Source organism: Haliaeetus albicilla, chromosome 14 (assembly GCF_947461875.1).
Source record: "Haliaeetus albicilla chromosome 14, bHalAlb1.1, whole genome shotgun sequence".
In the NCBI taxonomy this organism is placed as follows: domain Eukaryota; kingdom Metazoa; phylum Chordata; class Aves; order Accipitriformes; family Accipitridae; genus Haliaeetus; species Haliaeetus albicilla.
The window spans coordinates 30,025,532-30,040,807 of NC_091496.1; the positions used below are offsets into that span (position 1 = coordinate 30,025,532).

Here is a 15,276-nt window from a genome sequence, read left to right on the forward strand (position 1 = left end):
TTTATCCATTGGCAGCATACCCTACCTAATGTGGTAGAATAGATATACAGGAGAGATATGGTGAAAGAAAAGATAATATTTTGTAGGGATGGGTGTAAACCTTACTAGTTCTCTGATCCCTCTCTTCCAGCTAAAGGAGCCTGAGCAGGGTAAGGTGGGTCCCGAACACTGCCACCAAGTGCAATTTATTCCATTGTTCTCTAATGACCCCTTGGACACAGGCTGCGTGAGGTCTACATGTGGGGAATGTCTCCAGTGGAGAAGCTCAGTTCTAGCCCCCATCCTTCCCCTGCTATGCAGGGACGTATGCTCATGTATGGGACTTCCGAAAGAATGAGTGCTGGGGCAGAGGGGAGCTCTAAAACAAGCGTTTGGGTGGTTTCTGATGTAGATTGAGGAAGCAGTGAAGGAAAGAAGATCTTGGAAAGGAGTTGGCCACAGGATGGATGAGTTGTCCGGGCAGAGACAGCTTACTGTCAAACTATCCGCTTTCTTATGGGCACCTTGGCACTCTGCAAAAAAAGCTGTAGGATGCTCTACAAAGACTTGATACCAAGTAGCTTGCTAACTCTGCAGTGCGAACCAAAGCAATGGATGATCAAGCAATTAGCTTCAAAGTGGACCGTTGACCCAAACTAAAATGCTATATAGATGCACCCTGAGAGATTCAGTCAAGTGTCTGACCTGTTTTACAGACGATTTTACATGCGTACAGGGAAATGTGAAAGAAATTCCAAGGCAGTTTTTGATTAAACGAATAGATGGTTTTCAGTCTTTTAAAAGGCCATGCTTCTCACTTAATCACAGTTTGATAATTTCATCAAGCAAATATTGCTGCTACAGGAAACTGAACTGTGATATTGTGATATTAAGTGGTGTAAGATAGTGCTAGAGCTTATGTACACTAGGTAGGAATATTAAGAGATGGTATTTAGCGTATGTAAGAGGACAAAATTACTCCCTTGCTGTCTCTTAAGATAGAAGGCATATGAGATGTTAATTACAGCTCTACTCAACCAACCAAATGTTAGTTCACTTACACTGCTGGCAAAAATGTTTTTTAAATGTTAAAATCTGTTACTAAATCATTATGATGTATTCAGCAAAGCAGATACAACTATGAAAGATAGTACTTTAGTGCAAAGGAAACAGTGCAAAATAATAGTTAATTGATCTTCCATGAGTGGTACTTCATACTAGCATCTTGTGACGTTTGGATCATAAAACAAAAGTGAGCAATTGCATCATGCAAAATGCCAGGCATCGTAATGGCGATTAAACCAGTTTCTGGAATTGCTACATGGAGGTGGGTCCCTTGGGAGTGAACGCTGGCACTGAATGTCGATGAGCAGTGCTGACACATGAAGGATACCAGCACATTAATGGTGAAGTATCAGACTAGTCAACTGGCATTTTACCCTTTGGTTATTTTTGTGCTTATAATGGATTCCTAGGGAAATATATTACCATATATACAAAAATTGAATCATGAAAAATAAAAGTTAGCTACAGATTAATTCTGTTAATAGAAGCTTAATAGTTGTATCCTGAAAATCTTACAACTGACTAGTTTTTCCTAAAGTTTTTTTTTATTAGTTACCTGTTTCAGTTATATTTCAGCTATGAATTATACTGCATTTTGTTTATATGTTTTTAACGTGTACAGTAACGAAGAGATCTTCAGTCTTATTCAGACTTTTCAGATCCACTTTTTGTTTCTAATATCACTTATCATTAAATCAATGACACAATTTTCTATTTTTTCTGTTAAAATTAGAAACAATTAGCCTGATGTTAATGATTCAAAATTTAATGCCAGTGTCTACGTTTGCTTTTTTTTAAAGTTTGCTTGGAATAAAACATGTATTCTGGTTTTAGCCTAGTTACCTAAAGAAATCAACTATATGTGATCTTCCTCTCTGTCATTCTTTTCTTAATGACTTTTGAACAAGCCAATGAATTTCAGCCGGCTTTGGCAGTGGCCTGTGGGTCTCAAAGGCACTAAGTTCACACCTCACGCAGCCTTGGGTTTTAAGTCCTTAAACCATTGCTTGGTTTCCCAGTGGCAGCTGTTTGGTCTCTTCAGTTCAGCAGCCAGTCAGTTAGCTCCCTGACAGCAGCAACACGTGTTTTGTCTGGACAACAGATGGGATAAAAATGGGATATGGGAGAATTTGGGGCATTATTGTGAGGTGGCATACAGCAGCATTCGAGGCATTGCCGTATTGTTGGGATTATGGCAAAGAGCTGCAGGGATTACAGCACAGGGAAGGGAGGTAACCCCTAAAGGAAAAAAAGGAGCAGGCAGAAGCGTTGAAATGTAACTACAGGTTGCAAAGCTATAGGAAAGCAGTCTGGCATAAATGTGTTGTTCATAGAGCTACTTGTTTATCTGTAAAGCTGGTCACCTGCGTTCAAACGCTATGTTATCTGCAATGAATATCGTTTATACTCTTTAATACAGAGAGTTTTTTGGCATCTTGCTTAGAAAACAGGTTGTCTCTTTTATGTAATCTTCTCTGGTGGGTGGGTGCAGGGATCTCAGCTGCCTTTCCCAGTGCTTGCATTCGTCCCCCTTTACAGTGATTCTCTAATGAAAGACATCTGTTGTGCAATGCCCGTCATCTACACTTTGGTAAACGCACTTGAGAATATATTTTGGTGTTCAAAATCATTTGGTATCCTTTGGTTGTATCTTCATCTCATTTGTGGTTTGGGCTAACTCTCTACAAGTGATGTGGGCAGAATCAATACAAAACATTGCAAGGTCAGGCACCACGCTGATTCCGTTCAGTGTGTTATATCACTTGCCACATGCTCTTCATGATGCCAAAAGCTCCATTTAGCTTACTAAAAAAACCTGGCAATACTATACACAATCAAGATGGGCCATTAGAAATATTATCTTTGTTGGTAGTTTTATTTGTGAAAAGAAAATCTGAAAAAAACGTAGGCTGAGAGAAATAGTTCGGTTTATTTATTAGTGAGTTAAATGACACAGGAGAAGATAATGCTGAAAGCTCTTAAGCAGTGCTTTCTATGTTCAGAGTAGCTCACGTGTTCACTGTTTTTATAGATCCAGCATATGAGACAGAATGGTTAAGTGACCTGCATACAGCCAGCGGGCTGCGATAACAGTTCAGGGGTCTGGGCATAATTATTGAATTCACTGGTCTTTGCAAACCCAATGATAAAATTGTCCTTATGCTCTCTCTCTTTCCCACCAAACAATGCCACTTTTAGAATAAATTTTGAAAGTGATGAAAACCTGGCATGATTAAGGAGATATTCAGAACTCTAGTGTTTGTAAAGTGCTTTTTTGATTTGCAAATTGTTCTCAGGATCGCATTTGGGGAAGTGTATGGGTGGAAACCAAATGCATCTTTGACATTTCTCTTATACATTGCTGTCAATCAAATGGCACATTACATTATTTTCTTTCTTTTAAGAAAAATTAATTAAATCACTATTTGAAGCTTTCTTGGGGAATCAAAAAATGAAAAATAGAGGTGTATCTACGTTGAAAATAAATGCAATTCTGCTATTTCTGTGTCTCTGATTAAAATATTTTTAAAGCTCACCGCTCTTTTTAAAGCAGCAAAGACATATGACCACTTGTTTTCCTTCCAAAGGATTTCCTGCTGCAGATTTTCACTGTATTTCGAATACTAATACGACCAGAAATGTTTCCGAAAGACTGGACAGTGATGCGTTTGGTTGCAAACAAGTAAGGCAATTTTTGATGTTAATAAAAAATATGGGTAGTATGCAAAGATCATGGTATAAATAAATAAAGTTATATGATGGATGTAATAAAAATGCAAAATATCTGTTATAATGCTGGCTGCACTGTTTCACTTCTTAATTGAAGATTTAAAATCTCTGGACTTAATTTTATACAACAAATTCATAATATAATCTGTACCTCTTTCTCTTCTGAATTACAGTAAGCACATATAACTGGAAACTCAGAAATACTTTTACAGAATGAAGATGCTAAGCATCAACAGCTTTGTTTTCCAAGTAGTAAATGACAAGTCTCAACAGAACTTCATTTCAGATCTGTTTGTTGAAATGCTGAGTTGGTAAAGATCCGTTTGCTCTCAAGAAGAAATTATCTGCTGTAATATCATTAACGATGTTTTTGCATGTTTGTTAATTTAGTGTTTGTCAGAAAAATCACAAATTAGAAATCACAGATCAGGAAATGAGGTACAGCACAGGCAACAGTAACGTAGGGCTCTAAGTATTGCCTAGTGATACTTTTGAGATGTAACCTGTCTTTCAGCTATTCTTTCTCTGCTCAGGCCTTATTTTTATAGAACCAGGTTCCCAGCATTACTGAGAAGTCATTATGACAGGTCTAAAACTATTGAATTTTATTTCACCCATGTCACCAGCTATCCTTTTTTGTAGGCTTAGCTTTGGTCAGATAAGCCAGCTGAACAGTCAACACAATTATACAAACACCAATGTCAGCAGAGGAGGGGGGTTGTGCTGGGCAGACCTAAGAATCCAGAATTTAGGATTGACTTAAACTTTCATGGTATGTATTGCAATGCCTGATGGAAATTGGGTTTTAGTCTCCGTTGTGCCTGTCAGCTCCAAGGAGAGTTTAAATTCATGGTGCTGTACAGAATACTAGTAACAATATTATTGCTACAATTAAATTTGGCAAAACTTGTGTTCGTGATATATATTTGTTGTGTGTGTGTATATGCAAGCATTATAGCATTTGTTCAAACTTTGTCATGACTTGAACAAAATAACATTTTTTGCTCATTTTTATTACCTCATTTAGTGTTACTAATCTTGCCAACTTTGGATTCCAGAAAAAAAAAATTGTTAATAATCAAAAGAGTGGATATGATCATTTGTTTCTGTGTATGATATTAAAGAAGATATGGCTGATACCAGCCTGCATCTGGTAATCATGCTTAAGAAATAAATTGAGAAACACAGCAAAACGGGGGAAAAACATAGGAACTTTTAGACTAAATATATAATCTAAGAAATTGTTATGTATTCCAGAACAGCTGGCTTGGCAGATGGCTTTGCAACAGCTGACATGTACAAAACTAAGATTTAGGAACGACCTTGGCACATGTTTCTCAGGCTGGTGGTGTTCAGATATGCTAAAGATGATGACACTAAGTTCTATAAAAGGAATATTTACTTGCACCAGTATTTTAGTTATCATCACACATCTCCTTTTATTAATCCCTGTTGTTTTTGAGCATCTAGGAGGTGACTTTATGTCCAGTTCTGTTAGGCAAAGAAGTTGGGCAGAAGTTGACAATAGCTGCTGCTAGGAATTGGCCATGAGAAGCTAATCAGATGGGCTAACTGAACCCAATAACGCAAAATTGCATAAGCATTACTACCAGGAAATGGGATGTAAACACATCTTTACCAATTCAGCATTCAATAATTGCTTTGCTCGGCGTTCATTCCTTTGTGGAAGAAATGCTGGTTTGCTATGAAATAGGGGGTTGGCCAGGTGTACTTAAAAGTGTGGTGTGAACTGAGGACTCATCGTTCCTGTGTTAGATATTTGTGGCTTAGTTTCTGTTCCTTTTTGAGGCAGCAGAAAGGAAAATCCACTTCTGTTCTCTCCTCAGCTGTAGAGCGCTAGTTTTTCTGGAGCTGTTTCTGAACGGGAGTTCCTTTCCTTTAACTGGGGTCCCCCACTGCCACTGCAGTGACTGCCGCCTCTCAGCTTCCTCGAGTGTTCAAAAGCACAGAGCCACAGAGCAGTAGCTTTGCTAGAATTGTCCCAACCCAACATCTTCTGAGCGCAAAGGGAAGAGCCTAGAAGCAGGATGAGAAATCAGGGCACTGCCTGCCCCACAGATGGAAGTGGCTGTGAGCCATTTTTTCTGAGCTTCGCTTGACGAGCCAGAGCACTTCCAGTGGTCTGAGACTCTTCAGGATTGAAGGCAAAACTTCTTGAACTCCTTGCTCCATTCATGTCTAAAAGGAAAAACTAGAAGGTCTAGCCCATCTTTTTAAGAGCATAATCAAGTAATCCATTAACAGCATGGATCTTTTTTAACTCCTGCTTCCCAGGAATGAAATGACTGTCATTATTCCTGTGTCAGATGGCTGCTGCCTTGGCTGTCTGGGCTTCAGCCCGAGAAACGGTAGCTAATCTGAAGGCAGGGTGTATCTTGGGACCTTGACCCATCACTGCAGTCACATCACCAGCAGCACTGTCTTTTCTCCTCCCTGTCCCTGGAGTGATATAAAAATTCAAACTGTCTGGTATTTACAGGAAGAGAGATTTAGCCTGTCTGAGCCTAGGAAAGAAATGAGTCCTGGCAAAGATATAATCAGGTAATAAGCTTTTCCTAAAGGGGAAAAAAAAAATCATTTTTTTCTCTTATTTATATATTCAGGACTTCAATTACCTGAAAGATTTTTTAAATCTTAAAATGACATAATTCTTTCAATATATAATATTTATATATAAAAATATTGCTGCCCTCTGGCTTCTAGATATTTTTTTCTTTCTTGTTGCAGTGTTTTCAGTAGTGATGTGGCATCTGATACTTGGATGTGTTTGGGCTTAAAAAAAACCAAAAAAAACAAAAAAAACCCCAAAGAAACCCCCCAAAAACCCCAAACAAACAAACCAGAAGATACTGTGAGCTCAAGAAGACAAATCTGTAACTATCCAGAAACTAAGATACTTCACGATGATGCATGCACAATCTGTAGTTCTGAATGTCCGGATGCCCAACATGAAAAAAATATTAATGACTAGCATTATAAAACTACCAAGTGACTTCCAAAATTTGAGAAATAAAGTAACATTTAAAAAGGCAGACTTAGCCCTAGAGCAGAGAAATAGATCTTTTTTTAGTTGTGCAAAAAAATCCTTAATGTTTATTAGCTTCTAGCAGTCGAGCAATGAGACAGAAATTAAGTCAGTTTAAAACTGCATAACCATGTATTATCTGTAGTGAGCTAATCAGCATGAATTCAGCAAAGCAAAATAATTACTTATGGTTATCAAATATTTCTAACATGGATGTTACCACTGAGTGACAAAATATGTTTTTATATATGCTATGGAAAATATAATCCTGATTTCTTTCATTATAGGGATAGACTTACTTTCTACATCAACTAGGTTGTAAGCTACCTTGTTGGCCCTCTAAGCAAAGCTTCCATTTGTACCCGTAAATGAACACCATGTCATATAGGAAGATGTCTGAATCAGTTGCCTAGCGCCAGAGAGGAATCCAAAATTTTATAATAAAATATGCCAAACTAAAATTGAAGCTTCTGGATAACATCTTCATAATGTCTCTTTCAACTGGAAATCACTGTGTAATGGCCACTTGCTTAAGGTACCCTAAGGTTAGGAAAAGAATCACTTACCTGAAGCTTTAATTGACTGGCATCTTTTGAGAGCATTTACAGACTCAGCTGAACTCCAGGTATGTCATGTCTCATTAAGAATTGTGGAGGCTGTTGGAGAGCAAAGTGAGTTTCTGTTACTTGCTGAGCAAAAGGTTGATATTTATAACATATTATGCCTATGTATTATTGAACAATGAACTAATTTTCCACTGTTCTCGGTATGCAAGAAGCTTTAATTTTAAAGATCTCTGTATCATTATATATAACCTTTCATCATTTTGGTGAATGGTAGAGATGATAGATCATCCAATTCTCATTTGAATTTTATAAGTATACAAAATGGATGTATGAATATTATTATTTACAGTAAAATAATTGATCTGTAAAGTAAGATTTACTATAGTGTGTTGCTTATACTAAAGTTCCAAATGTATCTACTGACAGTTGGGCACAGGGACTTTAGAACAGAGAATCCTTTTGGTTATCTAATTAAGTATATTAGTATTTTTTAAAAAAAGTAACTCAAATGGAATACACGGTAAAGGAAGACATTGAATTAGCATTAGTTTCATCATTATAGCTGCTTTGAAGACTCCTGTTAGCTCCCATGGTGTGGGAGTCTGAGACTCCTACAATGAACAAAAATTCTTGCTTTTATGTAATACACAGTGTTGCTAACAACGTTCTTGCTTTTATGTAATACAAAATGTTACTAACAACTGAACCTGACATTCAGTCTGTCACAAAAAGCATATATATACATAGGTATGCATGTATGAGTAAGTCTATATACATGTAACTAGATATATACACATATATGTGACTTTAAGTTTATTTCATTTATTTATGAAATATGAAAGAAACTTTTTTACCTCTTCAAACATCTCTGTGCTTGGGAAGATTTCACTCTGAAATAGCAGAGGATGAAATGAGAAGCTAATGTTATATATTTGTCCCATATCAGGATGGAAAAAGAAAGCTTTCATTTTCTACCATTGGCTGCCCAGGTAAAAGCCAAGTTGCCAGAGCGCAGTCCAGGCAGCAAACCAGTTGTTGAACTTCTGCTGCTTTGGATTTTTCAGACAGGTTATTGCAGAAAAGGTTGCTGTGATAATTTGATGGAGAAGCCATTCCGTCAAGAATGGCCTGACCAGACCTTGGGTTAGCATGCTGTGTATGAGCCCAGAATAATTTAGTAGCTAAAAGCAGAGGTTTTTCTCCTGTAAAACAGTCAGTGGTTTTGAACAAATTTGTGGCAGGTGGTAAGAGGAAGAAAAGCAAGTCTTGTCACAAACTCAGTGTTTTCTAGTTTGATACTTAAATGGATTTCAAATAAATGTTGTTGTTTTGAAATTGTTGGCTGGGAAGCAACTTGGGATATGAGTATTGTACTGGATCAGGCAGCTGTCCATCTGTCTTCTGGCTGCTGTCGCTGCTTTGTGCATTTTTTAAGTTATTTTTTTATAGAACCTACATGATTTGTAGGAAAAGAAGAAAGAGAACCCCCAAGCTTAGCCATGTTTTCTGTCCTACCTGATTTTAGTTTGTTGTAGATTCAGAATAACAGTTTGTGGGTCAAAAACAATGGCTCAATCTTCCTATATTCTGTCTGATGTTTTGAGGTTTTTTGTCTACAACATATACACTCTCATTCTACAGACCACATTTTATCAACTAATCCATATCATATCTTTGGCTTACCAAATAAATCAAACCTAAGCTATGTTGCCTATAGCAAGAAATACCTGCATTGCAATTATTCTGTTATCTCAGGAAAATTCTGGAAAAAATATTCTAAAAATTGCATGTAAGATTTCTACTCTAATCACCTTCTCATGAGAATTGAAGCAGATGTTTGTCTTCAGTTTCACCTGCCATGGAAGGAAATGTGGCAAGAAAGGAATTGTCTCAGACATAAATAGAAGTATGTAATGTAAACTTGGCAACATGGTTGCAGTTCCTGAGGTCTTGGGGAATTTTTCTCTTGCATACAGTTTTTCAGGGATTTATTACTTTGGACTTCAGTTGAAATTTTACGTAGAATAGTTCTGATGAACTGACCTTTTCTATCAGAACATCTTCCTGAAATATGCAGACTATTTCCATTTTGTGAAACATATGGGCTGTAAATTAAATCACGCACTAGAACAAGAATGACAGGACTCTTTTCTTATCCATGCCTTGATTCTTAGCTTCGCTTGTATTGCAGTTTTCTAATGTTTCGCTTTGTCTTCCATGCTGCAACAGGGAGAGCTGTACACACACTGTAACTCCCTGTTGGTGGAAAAGTGGGGTAAACTATACAGATGAGTGCTAAACATGGAATGCTACTTGGGTAGAAAAGCTACAATATAATTGTTGAGAAAATACTCTGTATGAAAATTACATTTGAGCAATGGAACTAGGGACAAATGAAACTTGAGACTCGAGCAGTGTTCTAAAAACAGGCTCAGATTTGGCTGTTACAGGTGTTCAGACACATCAAACCAGAAGGTAAAGTTTGGCAGGGACAGTCAATTTAAAAGTAGAGAAATGGAACCAAACATTTGAACTAGTAATAAGCTAAATGATACATAGCCATTTTGTATTTATAAACTTGAAATCTGTCAAATGTGCCAGAAGAAAAATATAATTTATCTCCTAGGTGGGTTGGTTAATGTATAATTCTTCAGCGTTGGGAAAATGAAAAATATTATACCCTTTATATATATATATATATATTGCTGCTGTTATATTTAATAAAATATATTTTTTCTTGAATGTATTGCAAAAATAGTAAAAAAAAAAAAAAGTCCAAAGTATGGAAAGGGAAACAAATTTTAGCATTGTAACAGCATACAGATCAAGAACCATGTTCATGTAAGTACTAGATGTATTAATAGTATATAAATGGTAATTAAATGAAATGTATAAATACAACCTTTTTCTCAGAAGGTCTTTAAACGGTTGATTGTTGTAAAATACATGAATGTAACAGCGAAAAGATCATTCTTTGTTTATCTTTTTTTCTTCCCCCATAAGTATCCACTGCTGACTACTTCCAAAAAGAATTTAATGGTTTATATGGGGTTTTTTTGTTTGACTAAATATGTTGATAGACACAAGTGCTACAGAGGTTAGCTTAAGGGTTGAATCTTGAAATGAATTATATTTAAATAATCTTTATGGATGTTCTGTTTCTGTAGATTACCAATCTTGGTTGCTACAATGAACAAGGCTGTCATTGACCTCTGGTGACAACCACTGTGAAAGGATTTTGGTCGTATATATTTATCTAAGATAGATTAATAGAATACAGGCAGGTGTCAATGAAGGTCAAGGTATGACCATTTGCAACGTACAGAATAGAGATCTTTAGAAGCAGGTTTTTCTCACAGAGCTCATGCAGTTTTGCCTTTATTTGTTGCCATTAAAAAGGCTTTTTGTCCATAGGGCTGTCAATATTGTACATTGGCAATTACTAGAGATTTTATATTTATAACGTAAACACATGTGTTTTCAGTACCAAGAAGGCTGAGAGCAAATTACCCAACTGTATATATTAGTGCTAGTAGAACAAAGCATGTATTAAATCTGATATCAGCATTAGTTGCAGAACAAAATCTATGGTTTGTCTTTTTGACCGATTATATTCTCCTATACAGAACATCTGTTTTCAGCACACATTCTTATATGTCACCTATTTTTATTATTTTTTTTCTTAATGTGCATGTTTTCTGTCAATAGGTACTGTTAGTAGTCAGGTCTTTGTATATGTTTAAAATGTTGTATTTAATGCCACCATAGATGCTACATCTATTTCTTCTTTGGAAAATTGTCTGACTCTGAGTATTAAATATGAATTTCCACTTAATGAAAACTACTGTCTTTTTCATTTTTTTTCTTCCCAGTGTGATCATTACTACAGTCTTGTATCTTTCGGATGCCCTTCGTAAAAACTTCTTAAATGAAAACTTTGATTACAAGGTAGAGTAAACGTGTCTAGCCGAAGATAGATGCAATAGCTGCTACATCATCCTTTGGCCTGGCGGTTTGTTATTAAACTTAGCTCCAGCATCTAAACAGCTAGAACATATATTAAATCAGCAATTTCAAGTGCTATGGGATAAGTTTTTTCTTAAATATGGGACTGTCTTAAAAATCAGGAGCGCTGTGGAGTTTTTTTAATTTCTTCTTATTTTTCGTTTTGTTATTTCAGCCTCTATGTTAGACTACTCATTCAGGATTTTTGCATAGCAATTTTTTTTATTATAGATGCTAATTTTATTATTTGTCTTCTATTTTGGAGTTATCACAGAAAGGAAAATTACTCAATTTTTGAATGGATGCAAACTTATCAAAAGTGGATTTGCATTTCTGTAATTTCTTTCAAGACCAATTAACATGCTGCATAATTAAAATTAGAAAATTATGACACTGCATGGTGAATGTAGTTAAAGATGCAAGTACCTCATATACTGAGATATGGCACCTATGATAAACTGTGAATTACAGAATGATGCTTTTAGGATTCAGATGAGAAGACCTAGGAATGCGTCGGAAAAGACCCATTCCCATGGAAACCTGAATGAATATTCTGCCCAACCAAGAGACATTAGTCCAATTGCTTCATCATAAAAAGTGCAGAATTTCCTTCCTAAGGAAGACAGCGAGCTCCTGTTGACTTCCAGCAGAGTTGTGGATGCTTCTCTGAAAATCCAGACTCCTGTTGGAGAGGTTGGCAGGGTTGCACATTTATCTACTTGACATAACTGGACATGAGGAAGCCTATCCTTTATGAAGTTCCACAAGTTCAGAAGCTAAAACTGATAAAAGAATTGCCTGTAGACAAGGCATTTATGTTCCTTAAACTTGCTTAGCAATGTTATTACTATCCTGCAGAACTGCAGTGTCTGGAATAAGGCTCCCCTACACTTCGTTCTTCCTCCTGCCATGAGCATCTATAATTGGATTAATAATTAATATTTTAATGTATTTTAAATTTATCTTCTAAGTAGAAGATTCAACATCTGACCCAAGAAGCATGTGCACAAAACATCTGTATATCTGCAAGATGTTAACAAAACTTGACTTCGTTTTTGTCCAGTAAAGCCTGCAGCAAGTGAGACTTGCAAATAATGTTATAAAGTTGGACAGGCCACAGAATGACAATTCTGTTGCGTGATAGCTTTTGAGGTGTCAGAATTTTTTGGTTTATGGACTTAAAGGCATAACTTTTTGTAGTCTTCTATTTAAATATACCCCCCAAAAAGTTTCTAAATTTAGAAGGTGAAGGTTTTCTGATTTGGAGGGATGAAAAAAAATTATCTGCAACTCTGAAACCTTTACATTTAAGAGATGTAGAATATGTAAAATAGATTTATTTCTGTTGAACATTTTGGGGTTGGTGAAAAGTATATTTGGATGCAAAGAAATTTAGTCAAAAAACAGTTCAAGTAATTTATTAGTTGAGACTGAAACAAGTGATGTGATTTGAAAATTTGCATCTTGAGTGGTCATAAAATGGTGGTACTGAGAAAATGAAATAACCAAATGCCATATGCTTATTGTAGATATGGGATTCCTACTTTTTTCTTGCTGTCATTTTTATAAACCAGTTATGTCTGCAACTGGAGATGTTCACACCTTCCAAGAAGAAAAAGGTTTTAGAAAAGTAAGTACTGCTGTCAGCTTCTAGAAAACTGTAATAGATCAAATGCTTCTCAAAATGCAAGACATAGGAGGTTGCAAAAAGGCCTACCAAAAAGATAACGGTAACAGCATTTCCACTGACTAGAATGAGAGTTGGTTCTGGCCCTTTGTATAGGTCTTCAGAGCTGATAGCAGCCTTCGTAGAAGTGCCCAAATTGGCTCAGAAATTGGGAACAAAATAGCCATGTTGTAGCAGTGCCAACACTAATTTCCAGTTCATGCATAAGTTGCTTTCCAGTGGTTCAGGTGTTTCTGCTAGGCACCGCACTGTTGTCTGAATTAATTGTATTTCTTTAAGCTAGAGCAAAACTATTTGTTCTCAGAAACCTACAGCAAATTAATGCAAAAAATGGCTTTTGCTTCACAGCTGTGTTAGTGATGTATAGCATTTAGAAAGAACTGATACCTTTGACAATATTGCAAATAAACCTGGCTTTAGGAATCCCATTTTAGCTGGGTGCAATGGAAAGAACAAAAACTTGGAAGAAATCATCACTTTTAAAGTAGTTTTTTATGGACTGCAAATGAGACATTTCATTTAACAATGTCACAGAATGGCATATGAACTTGATTTTCTTAAATGATCTTTCACTATTTTGCCTTATTTTTTAATATGTTGCAGATACGGTGACATGCGCGTAACAATGGGATGTGAAATCTTCAGCATGTGGCAAAATTTAGGTAAGTAATTAAACACATCATCAGTGGCTCATAAAATGAAAAGCAATTATTATTTCTTCACCTATTAAATACACTTGCCAGTGATAGAGTTGTTGATAATTAAGTTCATGTGAAGGCTTTATTCAAGTTTAGGACAACCCTAGTCATCTGTAGTTCCCTTCTTTATAGCTAAACTCAGCTTTCTAAGCCTTGATACTGTATCTGACCTATCCCTATTTCTTCAAAGAGAACTGAAAGAACACCATCAGAGAAAAGTAGAAAAGGAAGTACTGCTCGTTTTGGGCAGAATTATTATACCTGGAAATATACTTATGTTCACAATTTCAGTTCTGTTGCCAAACAGTTTAAGGGACAGACATATATCTTAATTCTGAAGCTCTCTTGAGATGCTGGATTTGCATCAAATCTTCCCCTAAGTCCTAGTTGCACTAAAATATAAAGGCATAAACAAATCAGTGACTGACATGTAAGTGACACATGGGACAACACAAGAAAAATATATGCTTGGATATAAACTTAGGAACATTTTTATATTTATAAGCAATAACTCTGCAAACTGTTTGAAAGTATGAACATTGGAGAAATGCAATTAAATGTTTGGGAAGAAAATCAAGACTGAATAGAAGATTTGGACACTATGTTTGTCATCTTTAAATTATTCAATAGTTCACTTCATTAAAGGGCTCGTTAAAGATATGAAGACCATCAGTGGTTACTGAGATACTGTCATCTCAATTCTATAAATCTTTTCCCCAGCAAGATGCATAGTTGTAAAAAACTGGTCTTTCTGATCAGCCTGTACTAGAAAGAGAAATGTTCGAAATAAGAAATATTTGCTTATTAATATTTTGTTAACATTTGTTGTGTAGCATATTTTACTTATTCACAGTATTTAGTATTGCTTACTGACTCTAAGGCATCCCTCTATATTATTTGGATACATGATGGGTATTTCTAAACTGGTATATCAAAGATCCACTCCTGGGTCCCATCTCCTTCCCATGTGCTAGGAAAAACCCTAGTGTGCATCATCTCCCCACTCGTGTTGTTTTCTGCTGAATGGAAACCCAGTACGTAGGCAAGGAGGGAATCATGATGCCTTTCAATAGGGGTGAGTTTTTGGGGGGACAATATGGAGTTCATCTGGTAATGTGTCCAATTAAATACTGTAATCAGGATATTTCAAATAATTGGTGTTATGCTAGTCAGCATTTTACAGTTCTTTTAGCAGTGAGAGTCATCATAAGCCTTGATCCTTGTACAGTAACCTGCTTTCATATGGATATGCATCCCAGGATGTTTCCAGCAAAGGAAATTCTGGTTTTCCTTTGCACAAACACAGAGCAGCAAGCAGGGGTGACTGCCCACTGGAGTATCCAGAGGCAGGCTGGAAAAAAATTAATTCTCAGCTTGGAAAGTCAGTGTGTCATGATTCATAATCCCCCTTTCTGAAGATATCAGAAGTCTTACTCATGGAAAACTGAAACTGAATGGTCAGTCTTTACTGTATGCCATTTCTATCTTTCCTGACAAGAA

General features: G+C 36.2%; 1 protein-coding gene across 4 annotated transcripts in view; it reads left to right on the forward strand.

The window, feature by feature from the left end:
* DOCK4 (dedicator of cytokinesis 4) overlaps positions 1 to 15,276 on the forward strand; it is a 253,381-nt gene that overhangs the window by 189,931 nt on the left and 48,174 nt on the right. For all 4 annotated transcript variants that reach the window (XM_069802123.1, XM_069802125.1, XM_069802124.1 and 1 more), the window contains exons 27-30: positions 3,633 to 3,727; positions 11,259 to 11,334; positions 12,921 to 13,021; positions 13,682 to 13,740. In XM_069802123.1, the coding sequence (XP_069658224.1) occupies positions 3,633 to 3,727; positions 11,259 to 11,334; positions 12,921 to 13,021; positions 13,682 to 13,740 (331 nt within the window). The remainder of the gene's footprint in view (positions 1 to 3,632; positions 3,728 to 11,258; positions 11,335 to 12,920; positions 13,022 to 13,681; positions 13,741 to 15,276) is intronic.